This window comes from Pongo abelii, chromosome 7, assembly GCF_028885655.2.
Source record: "Pongo abelii isolate AG06213 chromosome 7, NHGRI_mPonAbe1-v2.0_pri, whole genome shotgun sequence".
Classification (NCBI taxonomy): domain Eukaryota; kingdom Metazoa; phylum Chordata; class Mammalia; order Primates; family Hominidae; genus Pongo; species Pongo abelii.
This window is the reverse complement of record NC_071992.2, coordinates 115,962,245-115,987,528: the sequence shown is the minus strand read 5'-3', so window position 1 is coordinate 115,987,528 and position 25,284 is coordinate 115,962,245. Positions and strand designations below refer to the sequence as shown.

At 36.4% G+C, this 25,284-nt stretch overlaps 1 protein-coding gene and 1 non-coding gene across 18 annotated transcripts in view; one reads left to right on the top strand and one right to left on the bottom strand.

The window, feature by feature from the left end:
- Window positions 1-25,284, top strand: part of RGS22 (regulator of G protein signaling 22) — a 153,058-nt gene that overhangs the window by 81,841 nt on the left and 45,933 nt on the right. For all 17 annotated transcript variants that reach the window (XR_008509428.1, XR_008509427.1, XM_024251116.3 and 14 more), the window contains 4 exons: window positions 16,165-16,359; window positions 18,640-18,732; window positions 20,688-20,860; window positions 22,479-22,641. Coding sequence is in view for 15 of the 17 variants with exons in the window: in XM_024251116.3 (XP_024106884.1) it covers window positions 16,165-16,359; window positions 18,640-18,732; window positions 20,688-20,860; window positions 22,479-22,641 (624 nt within the window). In the remaining 2 variants the exon portion in view is untranslated. The remainder of the gene's footprint in view (window positions 1-16,164; window positions 16,360-18,639; window positions 18,733-20,687; window positions 20,861-22,478; window positions 22,642-25,284) is intronic.
- LOC112134811 (small nucleolar RNA SNORD77) lies at window positions 20,113-20,179 on the bottom strand. The gene has a single exon (XR_002916162.1). It is a non-coding gene; the product is annotated as a small nucleolar RNA SNORD77 (small nucleolar RNA).

Sequence of the window (25,284 nt, the reverse complement as noted above, 5' to 3'; positions counted from 1 at the left end):
TACTCTTAACTTCTAAGCCATTGCTTTCTTATTATTATCTCTAGAAAAGAGAGTATCTGTTTATCACCTTGTTTAATCTTTCATTTTAATATCTTAAACTATCTTTATGAACATTAAATGTCAAACATCACCTTTAATATTTTTTTTCTTCATGAGACTGTAGGTCCATGAAGACAGTCTGCTCTGTTTACCTTGTTTGCTCATGACTGAAGGTGCCATATAAAAGGTGCTGTGATAGGTATTGAAAAAATTCATGAACTCATTGGCATGTTTATATTTGTAGCAACATATTATAAACCTAATTAAAGATAGTCATCGATTATTTGGAAATGACAGCCAGCCGAGTGTTTTTATTTTTTTAAGAAAAATTTTATCTGAAAACAGTTTAATGAGCCCCCATATACCTTCACTAAGCTTCAGCAATGATCAACATTCTGTCTTTCCAGTTTGCTCTTGGCTGGGCGTGGTGGCTCACGCCTGTAATCCCAGCACTTTGGAAGGCCAAGGTGGGTGGATCACAAGGTCGGGAGTTCGAGAACAGCCTAGCCAACATAGTGAAACCCATCTCTACTAAAAATACAAAAATTAACCTGGCGTGGTGGCGCATGCCTATAATCCCAGCTACTCAGCGGGCTAGGCTGGAGAATTGCTTGAACCTGGGAGGTGGAGGTTGCAGTGAGCCAAGATCATACCACTGCAATCCAGCCTGGGTGACAAAGCAAGACTCTTTCTTGGAAAAAACCAAAAAACAACAACAAAAAGGGAGCTGTTAATAAATTGCATTAGAGCAGCAATGAAATCTCCCTGTCCCCTCCCACTTCACCCAAGGAACCTAAAAATATGGTTGCTTTTTGAAATTTAAACTAGAAAATGAATGTGTAATAAATCAGAACAGATATGAGCAGCTGTCTAGAGACAAAAGGGCTTCACAGGCCTGCAAGATTTGTAATGAAGATGCCAGCACATATAAAGAAAGAATTTTCCAGGCCAAGCACAGTGGCTCGCACCTATAATCCCAGCATTTGGGAGGCTGAGCTGGGAAGATCACTTGACCCCAGGAGTTCAGGATCAGCATGAACAATGTGGTGAGACCCTATTTCTATAAAAAATTTAAAAGATGAGCCAGGTATGGTGGCCCATGCTTGTAGTCCTAGCTACTTGGGAGGCTGAAACAGGAAGATCACTTGAGCTCAGGAATTGGAGGCTGCAGTGAGCTATGAGTGCACCAGTGTATTCCAGTTGCAGTCCGGCATTAGCAACAGAGTGAGACCCTAGTTCTTAAAAAAGAAAAAAAGAAAAAGAATGTTTCACTCATGAAGAGATATTGTTTGGCAGTGGCATCCCAGAAGGTGTAGTGTCTCAGAAGCAGACCTTGACATGCCCTTGAAGTGCTGTCCTAAGCTGTCTGCTCCTTGCATCTAGTCAGCCTGATAGATCTTGATGGAGGGAATATTCATAGGGTTCATACAGTTACCTTCACTTATTCTGACTATGTAAACTTGTTTTCCAAGATGGTGTGCTGGTAAACATAGACCTACAACCTTAATGATGGTTGATTTTCTCATTTTTCATTGTACAGCAATCACTTGATATTCTGGTTTCATGTATCAGTCTTGTGAGCTTTGTTAGCATAGATTATCATACTGGTGAAACAGGTTTGTTTTTTTTCCCAAACCAGAAATTTTAATATAATCATGTTTTTAAAATTGAATTATTTATCTCAGCATTTTGGGAAGCCAAGGCAGGTAGATCACTTGAGCCTAGGAGTTCGAGACCAGCCTGGGCAGCATAGCAAAACCCTATCTCTACAAAAAAAATACAAAAATTAGCCTGGTGTGGTGGTGTGCACCTGTAGTCCCAGCTACTCAGGAGGCTAGGCTTGAGCCTAGGAGGTTGCAGTCAGCTGAGACTGCGCCACTGCACTCCAGCCTGGGTAACATAGTGAGACCCTATTTCAAAATAAATAAATAAATAAATAAAGTAAATTGAATTTTTTTTTGTTCACTGATTTCCAAGAAGTTATTTATTAATAGAAGTTAAATAATTCCATTAGTTTAAATGTGTATCTTGCTTTTGTCAAAGATTTTTTGAAAAACAAATCCAAAAATTTATAAAATAAAACCTTTATTTGTTCCTTAGATTGCCTTAAACTGCATAGTAATAACATTTTTTTTCTGTGTGCTTGTTTATTTTATTTCATCATGCACTCAATTGATTTTACTTAAAATGTCTTAAGCAATGACCCAACTCTATCTTAAAAACCTAGCCTTTTTTGTCCCTGGTTTGTTCTCATCTTTTCTTAACACATTCTATTTTCCCCTTCTGATTTTTTATTCTGTCCCAAATGATTCAAATTGTTTTACTGTTTTATCCTATTGGCATTTTCTTAGGCTCTCATTTGCTTTGAATTCTCTTTAGTAGGATCTGAGCAATTGGCAAAAATTCTAGTTTGTCATCATTATCTTTTTTCGTACAAGTCCATCTTGTGTTGATCTCTGTGGTAGTTTGCCTCTTGGTATCAAGATGTTGCAATCCCTAGATCCCATCTTTAAGATTCCTATTTTAAAAACCCAAGGTCCTTCACATGAAAATCCATCTGTGGAAAGCTCCATCTGTAATTTATTCCCTCTCGGCATAGCTCCTCAGTAATGTTTTTGAGCTCCTAGTGGGATATGAGAGGTCATTAAAAATCATCATTTTTTCCTCCTTTTGCAGAAAAAAAGATTGGATTGCTTGAACTTGCTTGTTATTTTCTTTTTCTGCCTCATATGAACTCAGATAATAATGTTCTATGCCTGCTAGAGCTGTGAATGGTTATGAAAACAGACTTCTCTTTTTGCTGAAGTAAATATTTTGTGATTTCTGAAAGTATCCTGTATCACAGCATTTGTATTTCTTTTATAAATACCTCTGGGGACTCTTTTTTTTATTTTTCACCCTTAGCTTCTTGGAGGACAGTTCATCTCATTGTTTTATATAAAGTCCAAGCATAGAGTTATTGAGCCCAGTTGAGCAGATCCCATGTTACTTTGCTATTTGTCATCACGTACAGCAATATGGTTTCTTTGTTGTTGTTACAGTTTAGTGGACATCTGTTCTGTTGTGTTTAAGATGATCTGTGAAGTGATTTTGGTCTCTTTGGGGTCCAGACACTGAATCAAGATCCATTAGTACCATTTCTATTTCTCATAATGCTTTAATGTTTCTTCTTCAAATATGTTCCTTGTACTTTCTCATCAGGCCAAGCTAATAAGATTTTCCCCACTAAACTCTTACCTCTTCAGATTAATTTATCAGACTGAAGATAAATTTAATATTTGAAGCTTAGTTTTGACCCTTTCTAAATAAGGACTATTCAGAATGTAAACAAACAATTTTAAAGAAAAGCTGTTGACCCTCCTCTTCTGGTTCAGCTTTACTCTAACTATTAACAGGGCCTTTACTGTATATTTTTTTAAATGGATGTCTGTTAAACAGAGTATGTAAGTAAACTGTGTTACAAATTGGCATATTCTGGTGTGACTTGGTATATACTGATATGTAGCTTTGCTGCCAGTAAATATTTGAAGTAGCTGGTGTCATTTATTTTTTCCTACTTTATTTCTCTTTCTTTAGTGATCGTGATAGGAAGAGAAGTATATTTGCCTTATAATCAGTGCTATGATGAGAAATGTTTAACAACCAGATCTCTAGGGGAAAAGGCAGCCCTGATTTGTAGCATTTGCTGATCTCTGGGTATAAATACTCTCACCATGGATGATTTCAAGCTGCCAACATGACGTCACTGAATGCAGAGTTGGGAAGAGATGTGCAGTAGCACCCCATCATATAATATTTCCCCCATACAGATACACCTCAAGACCATGGGCAATATTAATAGCAAAACAGTAAAATCAACAGGAAGTAATGAGTTTTGAGTAGTCATTATTTTTGTTTTTAATATAACTTCTTTTTTTCCTGAGGCCTTTGGACTTGAATCATAATTTCTTTAATTGTAAGTTTATGTGATTTAATTTTTGGTAATGACAGAGTTTAACAACTGACTCACAAAATTCCTGAATGTTTATGAATCGGCTCTTGTGAGCTGGTACAAGCTGGCTCCAGTAGACCATTGCTTATAAGGGAGGAAGAGAAGTAATAACAAGAAAAGCATCACTGTGAATCCTCTCCATTTCTTCTCTAATGTTACAGCTGGAGATCCTGACTCTTCACCTTTAAAAAGTTTCTTCCACCTTTTGGAGACTGCTTATGAACCACTCACTTACACTTACCAAAGAAGGCACATAATCCCTCCTCCAGAATCACCAGGTCCTGCACAGTTTACTGTGAACTTCATGAAGGAGCTTATGAAAAAGCTTTGTATATTTCAGTAGCCAAAGGCTTTTTCTTCTTTTGTCTTTAGAGTGTATGAAATAGTGCCATGACTTTTGTGGAATATCTCTTTTTCCCAGGGGCTGGCTAGGTCTTTGCTGATACCACCCTGTCAGTCCATCAGGCAGAACCTTAGTGCTACCTGATGGTAAGGAGAAGAAAATTGCGGCTGGGCGCGGTGGCTCACGCCTGTAATCCCAGCACTTTGGGAGGCCGAGGCGGGTGGATCACCTGAGGTCGGGAGTTAGAGACCAGCCTGACCAACATGGAGAAACTTCATCGCTACTAAAAATACAAAATTAGCTGAGCGTGGTGGCAGGTGCCTGTAATTCCAGCTACTCGGGAGGCTGAGGCAGGAGAATCACTTGAACCTGGGAAGTGGAGGTTGCGGTGAGCCGAGATTGCACCATTGTACTCCAGCCTGGACAACAAGAGCGAAACTCCGTCTTAAAAAAAAAAAAAAAAAAGAACTTTTTTGCAACAGCAGATGGTTTTATAGTTCTTATACTGTCTTGGTGAGCATCTTGGAAAATTATGAGAAGAATGTGAAAGATACATATTAAAATGCCTTCTGCTGCCTTACTAATTACATGATTAGAATTCCCTCTTTTACTTTTGTAGTCAAGTAATGGGTCTAAAAAAAATGGACTTATTAGTGATACAAAATGCTGAAGCATGAATGTTTTCTCCTAATCTCTGGAATACCATATTGGAAGTCTACTTTTAAAATGTCATCAATTTTAGTTAATCTGGTGATATGCTCTACGAGATGTGCTGTCAAATAGTATTAAGATCTCATAATATATAGGTTTTGAATACATTTTATTCTTTATGTACTGACGGACTCATTTTAAGTCATACAGTTCCAAAGTTTTACATTTCACTTTCTTACTTCCAGTCCTGGCCTGGTGGTGACAGCAGAACATCAGGTAATCAGTGTTACCAGGCAATCATAGCAAGATACATACACATGATCATTAAAATAAATACATCAAAACGAAGTATGTGAAACTGTTCCATTAACATAACTAACAGCTGAAATGTAACATAACAAATCAACACATGTTATAACATTTGGTATTATTTCTGACTTTGCCTTTTAAGGCTGCAGAGAAATTGTTCTTGTTTTCATTGGAACGCAGATAAGTGTCAAGCTGTAGCTCATCAAATGGCCCCTACTTATGGAAAAGATGCCTTCCCAAAGTCTGTGCTCACCTTTGGCACAGTGAGAATACTTTGCTGGGTGCTTCTGCAGTATGCTAATTGGAATCTAATCCCATAGCTGTCATCATTTAGCCTTTGATACAAAGAGAAATCCAAATAGTACAGACAGTTGTGGAAAATATTTCCATTTTTTTTTTTGCTTTTGACATTGTTAAAAACAAGAATAAGTTCAATAAACACACAGTTTTCATTTCTCAGGTATGTTTATCTAGACCTTATCATTCAATAAGAAAACATTAATGTGGGAAAAGTAAGCCTGGCATGCATTATGATACATTTGAAAGGAGATGGGGATTCACTTCTGTCCAAGAATATGCTTATTAACACACAATTTCAAAATGATTTTGGAAACTATTAAGTGGTGCGGAAATCTTGCATGAAAAATATCATACTGTTGGAAAAATATAAATTGCAGTGGGAAATGTCATATTTTAAATCGTTTGAGCTATCTCATATATAAATAGTACAATGTAGGTATTATATAGAGGATATTGTCTCTAATTAATGAAGCAGCTGAGATTTCCTTGAAGATGCAAACAGGAATATTTGTTCACTTTTTCCCCCAATAATGTCAGCAAACTAATATGTATTAAAAATAAATTAAACATTGTTCTTCATTTTAACGCTATTTAGAAAGCAAAACATTAATCAAAATATGGTTTTTCTTCCCCTGCCCTTTTTTTTGTGTGTGTCTTCATTTATTCTAATTTTTTTCTCCATTCTTTTTTCTGCTCTCCAATTCAGCTCTTCCTTCTGTCTCATGGTATCCATCCTACATCATTTTTCTTGCTAGTCTTGTTAACTCTCGAGAAATATTAACAGTTCAGTTAGGCTAGAAAATTAACTCCCAGAATTTCAAGACTGTAAAAGATTTTTTAGAGGCGGGCATTGCTTTTTTTTTTTTTTTTTGATACAGATGCCAAGAAAGTGAGTCACAGGCACAGGTGTAGAGAGGTGCGGGGCAAGCAGCACATTGTGCATTTCCTGATTACATAACCTTTGAGTGTCTCCAGGAGAGATGAGGCTTAGAGCCATGTTGTGTGCAGTGCCAGGCAGTTTGATCACAGACAGGCAGTGCTTGTATCCCTTCCCAAAAACTTTCCTGCTGGGTTGTTAAAGCATCATAGGTTAATGTTTAAATTGGACTCATGTTGGCCACAGCTGTGTGTGAGTGAATCTCTGCTTGAATGTGAATCAGAGTAGCTGACTGGAATATGAAGGGAGCATTTTCTTCTCTAACATGAGCTACATTGTTATTTACTCTGTGGCTAGAAAGGAAGAACTGGGTGGCCAGTAAAAAAGCAAATGATTTGGATATTTAAACAATGTTTCTAACCCATAATCAGACTATAGTATTTATATATCATATAGTATAATCTTTACGTTTCATCTTGTCAATTTATATCAACTTAAAATGATTTTATAATCTTTATAAAGATTTTAAGTGTGTTGTTTAGCTTTTTAAACTTTTGTTTTAAATATAAATTACAATATCTTGTATTTGCTATATATATATATATATATATATATATATATATATATATACTCAGTTGTTAGTTATCCACTTACAGATTGCCTTGGATTATTAGAAAGACATCTTCAGATTTTAGTACCATAATTCAGTTTAAATGTACTATAATTTTACTGTATGGGCTAATAAAGAATTGACAAACTGAATTCAGTTTTCTCATCCTTACTCCCTTAACCACCTGTGTCCCTACCATCCTGGGGAGGTGAGGAACAGCAGAGACAACTTCAACGAAAGACAACAAATGTGTGTAATGTAGGCTTGGGATGCCGTGGATTGGATGACCTCACAAGCCCCTTTTTAATGCTTCCAGTTCTGTGATTTTTCAATAAAGGACTGGGCATGGTGGCTCATGCTTATAATCCCAGTACTTTGGGAGGCCAAGAGGGAAGGATCACTTGAGCCTAGGAGTTTGAGACCAGCCTGGGCAATATAATGAGACCTCGTCTCTACAAAATATTTTTTAAAAATTAGTGGAGCATGGTGATGAAAGTTGACAAGAGGATTGCTTGAGCCCAGGAGGCAGAGGTTTCAGTGAGCCAAGATCATGCCACTGCCCTTCAGCGTGGGTGACAGAGCAAGCCCCTGTTTAAAAAAAAAAAAAAAAAAAAAGACTGGTAAGGAATCAGGAATGTAGGGAGAGTGTATTATTATTATTATTATTATTTTAATTATACTTTAAGTTTTAGGGTACATATGCACAATGTGCAGGTTAGTTACATATGTATACATGTGCCATGTTGGTGTGCTGAACCCAGTAACTCGTCATTTAACATTAGGTATATTATTATTAATTTACTTTTTTTTTGAGACCGAGTCTCGCTCTGTCACCCAGGCTGGAATGCAGTGGCCCGATCTCGGCTCACTGCAAGCTCCACCTCCCGGGTTCACGCCATTCTCCTACCTCAGCCTCCTGAGCAGCTGGGACTACAGGCACCCGTCACCGTGCCCGGCTAATTTTTTGTATTTTTAGTAGAGACAGGGTTTCACCATGTTAGCCAGGATGGTCTCGATCTCCTGACCTCATGATCCGCCTGCCTCGGCCTCCCAAAGTGCTGGGATTACAGGTGTGAGCCACCGCACCCAGCAGGAGAGTGTATTATTCTTAAGGATTATGCTGGTTGTCAGATGGGGGTTGATATTCTTGAACAAAGAGAAATTGTTTGGGTGACAATTCAATAAATGTGGTGAGGAAGCAAAAGAAAAAAAGTGGAAGGGCAAATTAATACCTACATTTAGGTGCAATCATTTAGTTCATTTCTTTTTTCCTCCCCTCTCCTCTCTAGTTTATTTATTTTTAACAGGGAAGTCTATGAAGCGTCAACCCAAGTTCTAAATTGTATATTATTGGTTTGAGATGTTGGCATTCGAGTATAGCTATTCAATTAATATGATTGAGAATTAGACAAATGTCTGTTTCTTATCACAGAACATCTTCTGCTTTTCTTTGCGTTATTTTCAGCTTTAAATATGTGTCAAGTGTTTCTAGGAGTCTTGTTTTAGAGAAATTTCAGAATTTATCTAACTGATGACAATCAAATATAGAGGAACCATATAATTTATCATCTAAACCCAGATGCTTTTGAGAATGAAACTATTAATAATTATGCCAAGACAGTAGGCTTAGACCAGAGTAGGGACACATGACTGTCCCAATTATATAGCTCCTAGAGACTGCAGACTCTGTAGCTAAATAATATGCGTGAATCCCCATGGCTAGAGCAAAATATGAGTGTGAGGTCAGGAAGAAAGGTAGCAGACAGTAACCTGGGAAAGGTCTGGCCTTGCTTGGTCAGAAAACTGAGTTTTATGATGTTTCTTGAGATGGAAGTTATGCTACTTACTACCTCCTGATATTTTTATATTTGCTTTTGTTAGTTTCTCCTTGTTTCATTGGAGAGATTAAATTCATAGGATTTGCATTTGAGAATAAAAAAGGGGAGTGCAGGGAACAGTCAAAAATTATACTATGAATGGTATATTATTAATGAAAACTGGAGGCCAGGCATGGTGGCTCACGCTTGTAATCCCAGAACTTTGGGAGGCCAAGGCAGGCAGATTACTTGAGATCAGGAGTTCAAGACCAGCCTGGCTGACATGGTGAAACCCTGTCTCTACTAAAAATACAAAAATTAGCCTGGCGTAGTGGTGCGTGCCTGTGGTCCCAGCTACTCAGGAGGCTGACGCACAAGAATTGCTTGAACCTGGCAGGCAGAGGTTGCAGTGAGTTGAGATCATGCCACTGCACTCCAGCCTGGGCGACATCTCAAGAAGAAAGAAAGAAAAGAAAAGAAAAGAAAAAAAAAAGAGAAAAGAAAACTGGAAACACAGGAGGAAGGGAGAGGCTTTAGAAGTTAGGAAAGGATAATTTGCTATATTATTGAGTCATTGAGGGTCTGGAAGATATTCATGTAGCTATAACAAAGTAGGCTGCTAGAAGCAAAGGTTTTGAGTTCAGGAAAGAAATCAGGTCTAAAGCTATTAGTATTAATATATGGAGTTCTTCCGCAATGATTGACTGTTAAATTTTTGGGGCTAGATGAAGTCTTCCATTCATCCACTCATTCTAAATTTCTCATTATGCCAGATGCTAGGGATACAGTAATAAACAAAGTAGACCCAGCCTCTGTCTTTGTAGAATGTAGGGTCCAATGGGAAAAACATAAAAGTACAGGGTCCATGGGAACACACAGGATGGATTCTTAAGCCAGACTTCAGGAGCCAAGGAAGCTGAGTCTTTAGGATGAATAGAAGCTCAGTGAAAGAGGAAAAGAAGATGAGGGTAGAGAGCATAGAAGGGATAGAGTGCAGAGTACAGAAGTCCTGTGAGGGAGTGCTTGGCTCATGTGAGAAACTGCAGGGGCATGAACTGAGAAGGTGTAGTTGAGCATAGAACTTTAGTGAGTGTCATCTTTTAAGGGAGGAATGGAGGAAAAGGAATCAGCAAAGAGCCTGAGAAGAAGCGGAAATTGGCATAGAATCAAGAGAAAGGGTTGGCGAAGTCAGAGGAAAGAGAGTCAAGGAGAGAGGAGATAATAAGCATTATTAAAGCTGCATAAGGGATCAGGTTGAATGAAGATTAAGGAAAGAAGCTATTGAATTGGCGATTATGTGGTTTTTAGTGATCTTTGAGATCATTGTCATTGGCATGGAAGCCAGACTTCCATAGATTGAGGAGTGACTATGGAGACTTGTAGAGAGAGGGAAGAGAGAAGTAGGGTAAGAAGTAGGGGGCAAAACAGAGTCAGGAAAAACATTTTAGAATGAGAGAGGCACTAGATTTCAACAACTTTGTAGCATAAAGAAGGAAATGGAATCAGTGGAGAGGTAGATTAAAGAAACAAGGCACTAAGAAAATAATTGGTGTTAACAGGCTCTGGAGGAACATGGTCAAGCACACCTGAATGGCTTAGGATTGGAAAGATGTCTTTGAGACATCAGAGAAACAAAAAGATTTAGAAGAGAGCTCTTGAGAGGAAAGTTCAGGGCATTTATACCCATGGTTTTCCCCAGTCACGTGGAAGATAAAGTCTACTGAAAGTGAAGAAGTGTAAGAATACAGTTGGGAGCATTAAAGAGGATGGCAGTTTTAAAATGGGAAATGGCATTGATTAGAAATAAGCAAAAATGTAACCAACTTTTTGATTGCAGCTAAGTTTTTTTTGAAGTCTATTTGTAATGGAGTCAGTCATTATGTTTTTATTAGGAACTTGAGGATAGAGTGGGGAGGAATTACGGATGTTGGTAAGAGTATAGTTGAAATAATGGACAGTTCTCAGTCCCAATTGTCTAAGAAAGTAAGATAAAGCAGCTGGTGCATGATTTATTTAGAGGACAAGAATAACCTTCAGATTGTGCTGAAGATGAAGAAAAACTTGGTGAGGAGATACAAATAGATGAAAAGTATGGCCAGAGAGAGGAAGTTGTTCTACTAATATGGTAAGTGGTAAAATAAAGAGAAACTTATTTTGAAGAAAATCATAAAGCAAAATTTAAGAAGGTAAAAAGCCCAAGGCAGTTGGATACAATCATATACAGAAACTTAGCTTCAACAGGGCATCATGAAGTGTCCACCATAGTATAGATATAGTAGTAGACTATCTAAATCACAGGTAGATTATCTCATGGAACTGAGGGTAGCACTAAATCTTAAAGAGTAAAGGTAAGACTGAGAGTAAAAGAGAAGGGAAATAGATTTAGGCATCCACCAGAAGCTGACAATCCTAACAGCTGTCATTGTTATCCTAGCCACCATTTCAACTTCTTTCCTACTTTACCCTCTTCTCTGTTTTCATTTAAAAAAAGAAATCAGGCCAGGCGCGATGGCTTACGCCTGTAATCCAAGCACTTTGGGAGGCCGAGGCGGGCGGATCACGAGGTCAGGATTTTGAGACCATCCTGGCTAACGTGGTGAAACCCCATCTCTACTAAAAATACAAAAAATTAGCTGGGCGTGGTGACGGGCACCTGTAGTCCCAGCTGTCTGGGAGGCTAAGGCAGGAGAATGGCGTGAACCCAAGAGGTGGAGCTTGCGGTGAGCCAAGATCACACCACTGCACTCCAGCCTGGGCGATAAAGCGAGAGTCCGTCTCAAAAAAAATTAAAAAAAATCAAAGGCATTATCCTGATTTCTATATGAGAACTTTTCTTTTACCAACCAGAATGCTCAACATATGAGAATTTGATATGTAGCACATCAGATCTTTTTAAACTATAGTTTTGAATTGCAAAAAAAAAAAAAAAAAATTTCAAAAAAAGTATTTCTGCCCTAATTTAGCCTGACAACTGATTTTTAATGTAAGTAATTTAGGCTGTTAAATTTTCTTTTCTTTGAAGTGAATTTGGAATTATTGGAGCAAATCCTACATTTTTAAATGTTGTTAATTTGATAATTTTAATCTTTAGTTTCATAATTTACCTAAGACATTATTTTAATTAGTTTACTTTCAAAAACTCTCTCTCTCTCTCTCTGTTTCTTTTCTTTCTCTCTCTCTCTCACTGTCTCTCCCTCTCTGTCTCTCTCCTCACTCTTGTCACCCAGTCTGGAGTATGGTGGCACCATCATATTTCATTGTAATTTCGAACTCCTGGCCTCAAGTGATTCTCCCACCTTGGCCTCCCAAAATGTTGAGACTACAGGAATGAGCTACTACACCCTGCCAGCTTTAAATTCTTGACCTGTGAAATTTCCCTTTCAAATCACTGTTTCGCTTTAAGCCACTCATCTCTCATTTATATACTCAGCAAATATCTATTGAATGCCTATTATATTCTGAACTTTAGTATTCCCTTTTAACTACTCTACATGCCCTTCTCCCTTATCTTAATCACTGGTTCTTTGATACTCTACCCTGCAAATTACTGTATCACTACCCTGATTTTGCTTTCCTGCGTTTGCTTACCTCGTTTGCTTTCCTGCGTGTCATAGACCTCACAGTAGGTCATTTCAATTGCACTTTAACCAGCACCTTTGATTCTTTTGTTGCTTTAATGTCTTTACATATATATATGTATATAATATATATTATTAACACCGTTTTTTGCTGTCTCCTGTCTTTAAGCTAACTCTTCATTTGGCTTCTGTAGCATTACTCTGACTTGGTTTACCTCTTATCTCTCTGACTTCTATTTCTCAGGCTCTTTTACTATTTCTTCTGACTTTATTCATTATTATCATTTTATTTTGCAATAAGTATTTATTGATAGTTACCCACATATTTGTACTTTCCATTGTTTTCTAGTCCATCCTGCTTTTGTCTAGAGCCTCCATTTAATATTTCATTTAGTACAGGTCTGCTGGTGATGAAGTCTCTGTTTTTGTCTGTTGATTTATAACATCTTTATTTTGTTTTTATTTTGGAAGGGTGTTTTTGCTAGACATAGAATTATATGTTGGCAGTTATTTTCTTTTGGCACATTAAAAACTCGAGGCTGGAGTCAATATCTAGTCCATTCCTGCTCTCAGGGTGTTTTGAGAGCTTAGGATGTTTACAGGGACTTCCCCACTGACAGGTCCTGAACTATAATCCTTGTCTCCTCATCATTGCGAGACTTCCAAAAACTCCGTTTATAGGTAATTATAAGGATTTTGACTTTTATTATGTGTGAGATGGGAGGCTGCTAGAGAGTTGGAGCAGAGGAGTGCTGCACAAAAGGATTTTTCTGTCTGCTGTTGTAAGAATAGACTGCAAGAAAGCCAAGAGGAGTCTGGGAAGACCAGTTAAAAGGCTACTGCAAAAAAGCAAGCAAGAGGTGAAGGTGGCATATAATTTCTTGTCTAACTATTGAAATAACTTCCAAACTGCCTCAAATATTGATCTTACTCAAACTATCATATCCAATGATGTCACTCCTCAGTTAAAATCCTTCAAAGATTCCCCATTATATCTTTAGGTAAAAATTCAAATTCCTTAACAAAGGATAAAAGATCATATTCATGCTCTGGTCTCTGCCTCCCTTTAAAGTATGTTCTCTTATTCACCTCTTTCCTTTAGCCAGTGTTACCTGCTTGAACCCTAAAATCTCTTCATAGGTTTTAAAGCTCCCATAGGCCTCCATGCATTGACCTGTGTTTTGCTTCTGCTTGGGCCATCTTTCATCAACCCTCCTCTATTGTCTGATTATTGACTCCAACTTATCTTTAGAGATTCAGCTTAACAATTATCTTCTGGAGGCCAGGCATGGTGGCTCACACCTGTTAATTCCAGCACTTTGGGATGTCAAGATGGGCAGATTGCTTGAGCCCAGGAGTTCGAGATTAGCTTGAACAACATAGCAAGACCCCATCTCTTTAAAAAAAAAAAAGAATTATCTTCTCTCTGAAGAGTTTCTAGACTTCTTTCCTTCCCTAGTCCAATACATAAATGAGTCTTTTCTAGGGATTTGGAAAATTTAATAAATGTTTATGGCATCTACTGTCTGCCAAGAACAGTTCTAGGAATTGGAGATACACCAGTGAATAAGCTACAGTCTTTGCCCTCAAGGATCTCCGTCTAGAAGAGAAGACACATAAATACATAACTGCATTATAGAGTGACAGGCATAGCAGCAGAAATTGTGATTGTTGGGGGAGAATGTGAGTGAAAGCTTCCTAGAGGAGGGGAAATCCATGTTGGTTTTTAATTTTTTTAGATGGAGTCTCACTCTGTTGCCAGGCTGCAGTGCAGTGGCACAGTCTTGGCTCACTGCAACCTCCGCCTCCTGGGTTCAAGCGATTTTCATGCCTCAGCCTCCTGAGTAGCTGGGACTACAGGCGCCCACCACCATGCCCAGCTAATTTTTGTATTTTTGGTAGAGATGGGGTTTCACCATGTTGGCCAGGATGGTCTGGATCTCTTGACCTCATGATCTGCCCGCCTCGGCCTCCCAAAGGGCTGGGATTACAGGTGTGAGCCACTGTGCCTGGCCTCATGTTGGTTTTAAACTCTAAATTAGTTTATCAAGCAGACAAGGTATGTGGGGTAGTGTAGACATCCAAGATGGAAGGAACAATATGTGCAATGGTATGAAATGGCAAAATAGCAAGACTTAGGGAAATTATAGGAACTTTGTATTTGAATGTAAAATTTGAAAGATGATTAATGGGAGATGAGCTTAAAAGAATTATTAAAGATCTTATTTATAATACATACCTCTCTTATAGCACTTACCATCCTGTATTATAACCATTGATATTTATCTCCATGTCACCACCAAAATTGACTTCTTCAGAATAGGCATTGACTCTTGTTCATTAATCTTTGCATACATAGCACCTAGCCAAGTGTCTAAGATGCAGTGGATGGAGTACTCAGTAAATGCTTATGTTGTTAACATGGACCCTTTAAGTATTTTAAAAGATTATTTTAAACAAGACTATTACTTGCTGTTTGGTACAAATTTATATCTGTATCTGTCTATTCTGAGTTGATCGAGATATTATCAGGTTCAAATTCTAAGTATGTGAAATAAAATTGAAATAAAGTATAAGTTAACTAGACATTTTTAGTAAAACTTGATTTCAAATGTCAGGGCATGACATATCCAGTATGCAAACATTTTTTAAACAAATTGTTATTAAATTGCTTCTCAGATATATGTAACTATTATTGAGAGACATGACAATTAGTAGAATGGAACAGATATTTGTGGCAGGTTTGCTGGAGGTTCTATGTATATCTTTCCATTCACTTTTTTTTTTTTTTTTTGAGATGGAGTCTCACTTTGTCACCCAGGCTGGAGTGCAGTGGCATGATCTTGATCTTGGCCCACCGCAATCTCTGCCACCCGGGTTCAAGCAATTACTTCTGCCTCAACCTCCTAAGTAGCTGTGATTACAGATGTGTACCACCACGCCTGGCTAGTTTTTGTATTTTTAGTAGAGACGGGGGTTCACCATCTTGGCCAGGCTCATCTTGAACTCCTGACCTCAAGTGATCCACCCGCCTTGGCCTCCCAAAGTGCTGGGATTACAGGTGTGAGCCACTGCACCTGGCCTCCATTCGCTCTTATGCTTTTCTTTATGTCTTCCACAGCATTGGATACCAGATGGAAAGACTTAATGGCAGAAAGGGATAATTAGCAACATTCTTAAGAACTCTGCAGCTCAATTTGGTAGGGCAGGTAGTCTGTTGGGTCTCCAGAAGACTAACAGCCAGCTTTTTAGTCCTAGTGTATTCTTGCCTCTTGTTTCCAAAAAAAAGTATTTCAAGCCACTTTGGAAAGTAACACAAATGTGTTAGAAATGTTGTGAACATAAAGGAAAAAAAAGAGGCACATAAACTCAAATTTACCATAATAATATTTAGTGCTTCCTCAGATTTTTGTAATCTGAGAAAAATTGACTAATTACTGATGAAGAAATTAGAAAACAAAAGGAAAAACAAAGTCTTTCGAATAGATGCATTGCTTCATGTTAAGTAGTTTTACCCGTATTTTCAAGAAAAATATCATGTGGGCTTATTTGCCTTCTCTTAGTTTTTAAAAAATGCCTATGTTGAGGTGTCTGCTAACCATTGTGGCTTCTCTCAACATCCTCTCCCATCTTCCCTCTTCTCCTTCAGTATCTTTTTGCCACATACGTTGCTCCTTCTGCCACTCTTGACATTGGACTCCAACAGGAAAAGAAAAAAGAAATTTATATGAAAATACAGCCACCATTTGAAGACCTTTTTGACACAGCAGAGGAATATATCCTTCTCCTCCTTCTTGAGCCATGGACAAAGATGGTAAAATCGGACAAAATTGCTTATAAAAAGGTACCGTGCCACCAATAAATTGAGTGTGAAACCATTCAGGTTTACTGCAATGCTCATGCCTGTTATCCCAGCACTTTGGGAGGCCGAGGCGGGTGGATCACCTGAGGTCAGGAGTTCAAGACCAGCCTAGCCAATGTGCTGAAAACCCATCTCTACTAAAAATACAAAAATTAGCCAGGCATGGTGGTGGGTGCCTGTAATCCCAGCTACTTGAGAGTCTGAGGCAGAAGAATTGCTTGAACCTGGGAGGCAGAGGTTGCAGTGAGCCAAGATCGCACCATTGCACTCCAGCCTGGATGCCAAGAGCAAAACTCGGTCTAAAAAAAAAATAAAATAAAAAAATAAAATAAAAAAATAAAAATAAAAATAAAAATTGTTAGGTTTACTGCTGATGATAAGCAGCACTGTTAACTTGCAAGAGAAAAACTGAAAAAGGTCTCACGTGGCCCTAAGATTTAGAGTTAAGATTTGGGTGGCCTCAAAATTTGGGCAGGGAAAGTGTTAACCCGCTCGATTTTTTTTTTTTTTTTTTTTTTTTTTTTTGAGACAGAGTCTCGCTCTGTCGCCCAGGCTGGAGTGCAGTGGCATCACTTGATTTTTTTTTTTTTTGCCAGTTTTCTGATTGTTGCCTAACGAAAGACTTTATGTCATTTTTTGCTCTCCGTACAAGTATGTCAGAGTGGAGAAATCTGAGTTTTGGTTTCCTGTGAATAAGTAAATATGCCCTTCTTGCTACTTTTCAGCAGTGGCCTGAATTTTGATTAACAGAAAAGCCTATTTCATTTTATGCTAGATGAGTTTCAGTTAATATTACATCTATGGAAAACATAAACGTTTCATATGTATTGTGGAAAGCAGATCCTCTGACTTCGGTACTTCTATTTTAAAGTACCCCCAGATGTTCATCAGGTCAGACTGCTTGACTGGATACAAGTTTCAGCACGTCTTTTGTCATCCTGAAAGAGGTCATTTTAAGCCTCAATGCTTGAATATTTTCACTATTTTATTAATGGGTGGAGGCAATTTATTTAAATATTTACTTTGAATCACAAATCAAAACTATCTATGTATACTTTTTATATTAAGTTAATGCATGTACTTTGTACCTGAGGTAATTTCAGGTGGAACTCTGCTGCCTTTGCATTGTTATTCTTTGTTCATATCTCCTGAACAACTTCTTAGATCGTCATACAAAATTAATACCAAAACACCTTGGATAGAGTTACCTTATTGGATTGTGACTGAAACAACTGTTATGATTTACTAAGTTCAATGACCAAAGTAATTAGATTTCTCTTTGTCCTGAAAAATTAGCCTAGTATCCTTTTTATTATAAAAATGCATTTATTACAGTAGGAAAATTTGGATATCAGATGAAGTTTTAAAAAATTCTCTCTAGTCATTATTTTAAATATAGTGTATGCCATAGAGGATGCAATGGTTTAAAAAAAAAAAAAAAGGTTTGGAATTATAACTAACTTCCCTAAACCAAAAAGTTTCGGCATTAGTCATGATTCTTATAAAATGGATGAAACAAATTGTACAGTTTTTAGTAGGAGGAAAAATAAATCTCTCTTAGTTCCAGAAACTTCCTTCTGGAAGTATGAGGACTTATCTAAAAGATCAGCTGACTGTATTCTGTAGACTCTTTCCCGAAAAGAATAACCCAGCAGACTACCAAAGCTAGCTATTAAATACAGAAAGTTCTCAGGCAGCTCTTCAGCCAAGCTGGTTTTCCCCTGCAATAGAGAAATAGAAAATGGTCTTGTTCTCCTGACTATATGAAATAGTACATTACAAACTCTGAAGACAGAGAACTGCTATGAGGTTTTATTTGATGATTGACCGTCTCCTCTCTTACTACAGCATTAAAGCCTTTGCTCACATACTAATAACAACATGGAGTCTCGTCATTTCTTGTTCTGTGAATTATTTGGTTCCTAAAGCTAGTGGCATCTGCTTTCATGACTATTATCAAGTTATATTGAATAGAAGCTGGAAATGTGACTAATATATTTGCATCGTTTGTAAGTTTACATTCCTCCAGAAAGGAAGAATGATCTTTGGTGGCACTATATCATTACATAGAAATGTATGCATTTTTTATTGCATCTTTTTGAAGTGTGACCCTGCTGTAGCTAATCTTTTAAACTATGTTATCTTCCTGCTTTTGCTTTGAAAATAATTTCCTTTATTGGCAACTGTATTTGTTTTTCAGCCCACTGTTACTAGCAAATTATACATTCTCTTGATGTCACAAGCTTTATTTATTTTTTTTAGGTGGAGCTGGTGGAAGAAACTCGACAGTTAGACTCCACATACTTCAGAAAGCTACAGGCTTTGCATAAAGAGACATTTTCCAAGAAAGCTGAGGTAAGGCAAGTTTCTACTTAGAAAAACAAACTTTTTATCCTGGAGAGGGTTGCCACTTTATGTATTGGGCGGGGGAGATTGTAGAGTGAGGAGATCGTATATTATAGAGTAGAGGATAGGCAGTTTCATTTTTCTGCTGTTCCTTTGCTTAGCATGCTGCATTTGACAGGTGTTACATTTTATTGACATATTTGACAAGGGAGCCAGAAAAACAAAGCAGATGAGGTATTTGATAGGGAGCCAGGCCACTCATTTGCCTTGGCTAAGACCAGACATTGGAGCCTTCAACTGTGTTGTATTTCTTTGAATGTTATCAGTTATTTTCTATATGGCAGCTGCTCTTTCTATTTGTTGTCAGGTTACAAAACAGTTAAATTAAGTTTTCTAAACAGAAAAGAAACTGTTGCGTGACAGCAATAGGGAAAACAATAAAGAAAAAGTATGGGAAGGAATTGAGGAAGACGGTAAAAAGATCATAGGATTGATTGGGATATTAAAGTGTTATTTTGATTCATAAAGTTGAATCTTTTGGATTGGCTAAGTAAACATAATAAATCCTTAAAGCCATAAAATTAAATTTGTGCATCTACATAAAAATGACAGTTAATTGACCTGGAAAGTGTTTAAGATATATTAAAATTTTTGGAACAGAAACACTGGTATGGTATGATCCTGTTTATGTAAAATTATATATGTATTTCTGCATGTATCCATATGTATAAAAAGAAATATCTGAAAAGACACTCACCAAAATATTAAAGATAGTTAACTCTGAGTGGTAAGGTTTCAGGTGATTTTTTTTTAAACTTTCTTCTTTGTACATATCTGAAATTTTTATTGTTATCCAGAAGTTCTCTATTTGATACACTACTACTAGCTTGCAAAGGATACATAAAAATCCATAAAGGTAGCATGATGTAAGGTTGTATTGTAAACTCTATGAACTAAACTTTATAACACTATCCACAATCCTTCTACATAAGGAGAATTAATTTTTAAAACATTGGTGGCTTATCTCATGGATCCTTTACAAAAACAAATAGGGAGATGAATTAGTTATGTAAGGAATTATATAAGGAAGGGCCTTACAAAGAATAAGCCTCTTTTCCCCTTTGCCCTTTCGTGCTTGTAAACTGTTCACAAAACATCAGAGGTCATAAAATTACCTAAAAATTAACTTTTATATGAAGGTGATTATACTTATATTATATTTTAATATTATATTTGAAGGATGTATTATTAGATAAGTAGCTTGTATTACTCTATAACTTCTAAAAATTATGTTATAAAAGAATGTCTTATGTTTATGATACATTGTTAAGAAAAAGAACCAGGTCACAAAACTATAAATAGGTGCATAATCCTATCTTTATATTTTGAAACTACATCAGACACTGTAAATCTCTTCATGAATTCAATCTGCTGAACTATGCAACCATCATAGTATCTAAGCTTCACTTTTTATTTGTTTTTATTTTTAATTTTTATTTTTATGCTTTTCTTCATTTTTTGTAAACTACATGTATATCTATAAGTAAGACTGGAAGGATACATTAAAAAGTGTTAATGGTGGTTATCTTTGAATGGTAGTATTATGTATGATTTTTATTTTCTTATTACAAAAGACATTTTACTTCTATACTTAGAAAAATCTATTAAAGTTAATAATTTACAAGCAAGTGCTTTGTATAGTAAATATTTATGAAAAGAAGGGAATGGAATGAAAATAAACAGAACAGAATTTGATATGTTAGAATCTGAACCAGATTCTTTATCCAGGTTGTTAGAATCTGAACCAGATTCTTTACCAGATTCTAAAGTCTTTTCCCACTCTGCCATTGAATTATTAAATGGCTTTGGCCTAATGGTTGATTTTTCTTTCAGTTTCTCTACTTAAAATTGTAAACAACTTGTTGTGTTTAAGAGATTTTTTCTGAAAAGTACTATTTCACTAGGACACCACTTGTGAAATTGGAACTGGCATTTTATCACTCTCTAACGTCTCTAAACGAACAGAATATTGGGATAATGTTCCTGCAGAATACAAGCATTTTAAGTTTAGTGATCTGCTTAACAACAAACTGGAGTTTGAACATTTCCGTCAGTTTCTTGAGACTCATTCTTCAAGGTGAGGGACATAACCAAGTATTTCTCACTGAAAACATTTTTCTAAGCTACTAGTTTTGATTCAACATATTATAAAAGTGATTTGGTGCTGTAACAGATTTTACTCATGTCAATAAAAACTGACAAACATGATTATCTGAAATCTGTATGGGTAACTTTTTAAAGATGGAGTACATTTTGATTGTAGCAACCTCCACATTGCTCTTTTAAGTGGTTACACAATGTTGATACTTTTAGCATTGGCTAAGTTAAAATACCAGTGTGCTTTATTTTTTCTCTTTTCTACTGTTTCTTTCTTTTATATTTCTCTAGGCTGGTATTTTAATTACTATTTCTGGAATGTGTCCTTTTTATATTTCACTGAGATATTGAAATTATAATATTTTATAATTTTTATTAACCGATTTATAAATGAAACATTGTAGTTTTACCCAGAATCTTGGAACCTTATAACATATTTATCTAACATAAACTGAAGTGTTCAATATATTTTTTTCCTATTAATATTCTCCCTAGTTAACAGAAACTGGTTAGATCTGGGAGCCAAATTTCACTGTATATGGTTTCCCTTCATTGTAATGAGGATTTTTCTATCTTTTTATTTTTTATTTATTAATTTTTTTAATTTTGTGGCTACATAGTATATATTTATGGGGTATATATTTCTGGGGTATATATATTTATGGGGTATATATATATACCCCATGTATATATTTATGGGGTACATGAGATGTTCTGATACAGGCATGTAGTGTGAAATAAGCACATCATGGAGAATGGGGTATCCATTCCCTCAAGCATTTATCCTTTGAGTTATAAACAATCCAGTTATACTTTATTTTAAAATGTACAGTTATTATTGACTATAGTCATCCTATTGTGCTATCAAATAGTAGGTCTTATTCATTCTTTTTTTTTTTTTCTTTTTTGAGACAAGGTCTCACTCTGTCGCCCAGGCTGAAGTGGCATGATCCCAGCTCACTGCAGGCTCCGTCTCCTGGGTTCAAGTGATTCTCATGCCTCAGCCTCTGCAGTAGCTGGAATTACAGGCATGTGCCGCCACACTCAGCTAATTTTTGTATTTTTAGTAGAGATGGGATTTTGCCATGTTGGCCAGGCTGGTCTCAAACTCGTGACCTAAAGTGATCTGCCTGCCTGCCTTGGCCTCCCAAAGTGCTGGGATTACAGGTATGAGCCATTGTTCCTGGCCCTTATTCAAGCTTTCTATTTTTTGGTACCCATCAAGATGAGGATTATTCTAAATTTGACCTTTTGTCAAATGACATGACATATGTGGAAATTTTCTCATTTTTGAAATTGATGAAATTAGTGAAAGAACTCTGAGATCCTACCAATAATGGTGATAGATTTTTTTTTCTGATCACAAAAATCCTTTGTCATCATTCATATATTTAGCCAGGATTAGGAGTGTAATAGAGTCAAGCGAACTAGCCTAGAAAGGGATCAGAGATACAATATTGGGTTCGTTATTTCCATGATCTAATGCTACTAGTCAAGATAGCCACTTTCTAAGTTCTGTCAAAACAACAATCAAGTGTTTACTAGAATTTAGAGGAAGAAATATGAAGAGCTATACATTGTTTTTGTTTTCATTTTAGCATGGATCTTATGTGCTGGACAGACATTGAGCAGTTCCGGAGAATAACTTACAGAGATCGAAATCAAAGGAAGGCAAAATCTATATACATTAAAAACAAATACCTTAATAAAAAATATTTCTTTGGACCCAACAGTCCAGCTTCTCTGTATCAGCAGAACCAGGTATCAACATGCAAACCTATTTTTTAAATTGATGTTTGAAAACCGGTATTTTATTTCTATTTTTGCCAACAACCTGAAAGTCTCTTATTTTCTTTTCTTTTGCTTATGACTAATGTGTTAAAGACCTTTGATATTTATTTAGGTATTTATGAGCATCTATAAATTAAATGTCTTTAATACTCAAATACTATATAGTATAAAAATGTGTTACTCTAAAAAGTAGTTTATAGAATAAAATAACTTTTATTCACCTACTCATTGACTCATTCAACAAATTTGAGTGCCTTCACTATGCCAGACTGTTCTAGGTGCTCAAGATAAAGTGGTGAAGAAGATGGACAAGCTCCCTGCACCTGTCAACATGTAGGAAAACAGCTGTTATCAACCATTAAGCTAAATCTCTACCACTTTTCTGTTCTTCTGTGAACTGATATTACTCCAAATATAATCGATCTTTGAAAATCCTCTTTACTATGGAACCTTGAGCAAATATTATAAAAGAAAGAATAGAAAATCCTCCTTACAATTGTATTTTCCCCAGAAACTATTTTTATTGACCAGGACAGTTTGAACATTTGTTGGACCAAAGTCCTATGGCCTTAATCACAATTTATTAATAACTAAATAACTACAGTATCATTAGATTGACAGCAAGAATATAAGATTGGGCTGGGCGTGGTGGCTCACGCCTGTAATCCAGCACTTTGGGAGGCCAAGACAGGTAGATTGTTTGAGGTCAGGAGTTCAAGACCAGCCTGGCCATGGTGAAATCCTGTCTCTACTAAAAATACAAAATTTAGCCGGGTGTGGTGGCACACACCTGTAATCCCAGCTACTCGGGAGGCTAAGGCAGGAGAATCCCTTAAACCCAGGAGGCAGAGGTTGCAGTGAGTGGAGATTGTGCCCCTGCACTTCAGCCTGGACAACAGTGAGTGAGACCGTGTCTCAAAAAAAAAAAAAATATATATATATGTATATATATATATAATTGGGATTCAGCAGTAGGTTTGTGTTCATGTAACACTACTCATGAAATATGACTCAATTTTTATACTTTTGAAATATAAATAATTATTATAATTTATTTAGCTTGAAGTTTGTTAATATTACATTCATAACCTAAAGATGTAATGTATAGTTTATGATTTTTTTGGTTTGGTAGTTTACAAGAATGCATATTCTAATGGTATATATTAATAAAATACAAATTTCAGATTAATGCTAAATTCAGTAAATTAAAGAAAAACTCAGAGAGGCTCACAAGTAAGGCATACCAAATTTAAAAGCTAGATCTTTGGGGTGCAGGAGAAATTGGCAAAAGTCTTTGGGAGCAAGAGGGAGCAGGAATTCTGGAATTAAGCAACTTTGACAAAAATGCTTTGTCCTTAGTTCCCTGAGATACAAATCTGGGACACATTAGAAAAGTGGTTGGGTGTCTCAATAAGCACAAGTATGAAATAAACACATGGAAAGCATTTGTTTTCTATTTGGCTTGTGCTACATTGCGTGAGGTTTCATGATATCTCATGCTACTGTGTGAATCCTCCATAGTACACACAACATGCTGAGAATCTAAGTCAGTGAAAGTCACCCATTGCTATCATAGCAAATGGATGTGCTTACTACAGAGGATTTTCCCCAATGATCCTTCTTTGTCTTTGTCATTACTTTTAAAATGTATTTTATACTTAAGGATGTCTGCGTCACATTGTTTTATAAAGATCGTGCTAGTCCAGATTTCAGTTGTGCAGCCAATTTTCTCTTTGATTAGCAAGGTAGTCTTTTTTTTTCTTTTTCTTTTTTGTTTCTATACAGAAAAATATTAGTATTGATATTATTTAATTGATATTATTAAAGGAGGACTAAGAAGAGGATTTCCTTTTTGTTTTTATATAAAACAATAGTATTAGTAGTGGTATTATATTAATATTATTGCTCAAAGGAGAACAAAGAAGAGGGCAGTTGTTCCACTGAGCAATCCAGAAATTTTGAGTGGTATGTACACAGAAACAGGTAGAAACCAGAATGAGTTATGGCAGGAAAAAGCCATTAGTAGCTTGTTGAAGCCAATAATTAAGCAGAAGGAAAATTTAGATCACAAAGAAGTTGTATTTTACAAATGGTACTTATTATCTGTAAAACATGACCTTTTTCTGCTTCCTGTTGCCTCTGTTTTCTGCTTAGAGGTTGTTGGAAAAGCCCTACATTGCTGTCACTACAGCTGCACTGTTCTGGGTGCATAGTGCACTACAGCTGCCATCATCCTATCTCCAACCCAACATTTGTTGGTAATATACATATTTATAATATCTGAGTCAAGGTTGTCTTTTAACTAATTAACACATTTTCCTCATCCACAGAAGAAAATTCTTAAATGGATCAATATGACTAGAATCACAGATTCATAGGATATTAGAAAACTAATAGACTAATGTCCTCATTTTTCAATTGGAGATACTGAGTCCATGGAGGGAAAAAAATGCCATTGCTGTGGTCACGCGGGATAAAAATCCCACTTCTGTGTTCTTTTTGATATATCATAAGTAAGCACAAATCATACATCTGAAACAACCACCACATAAACCACAATTGTCTGTCTGATTTTAGGGGAATTATTGCTCAGTATAGCCAGGAGATGTTATA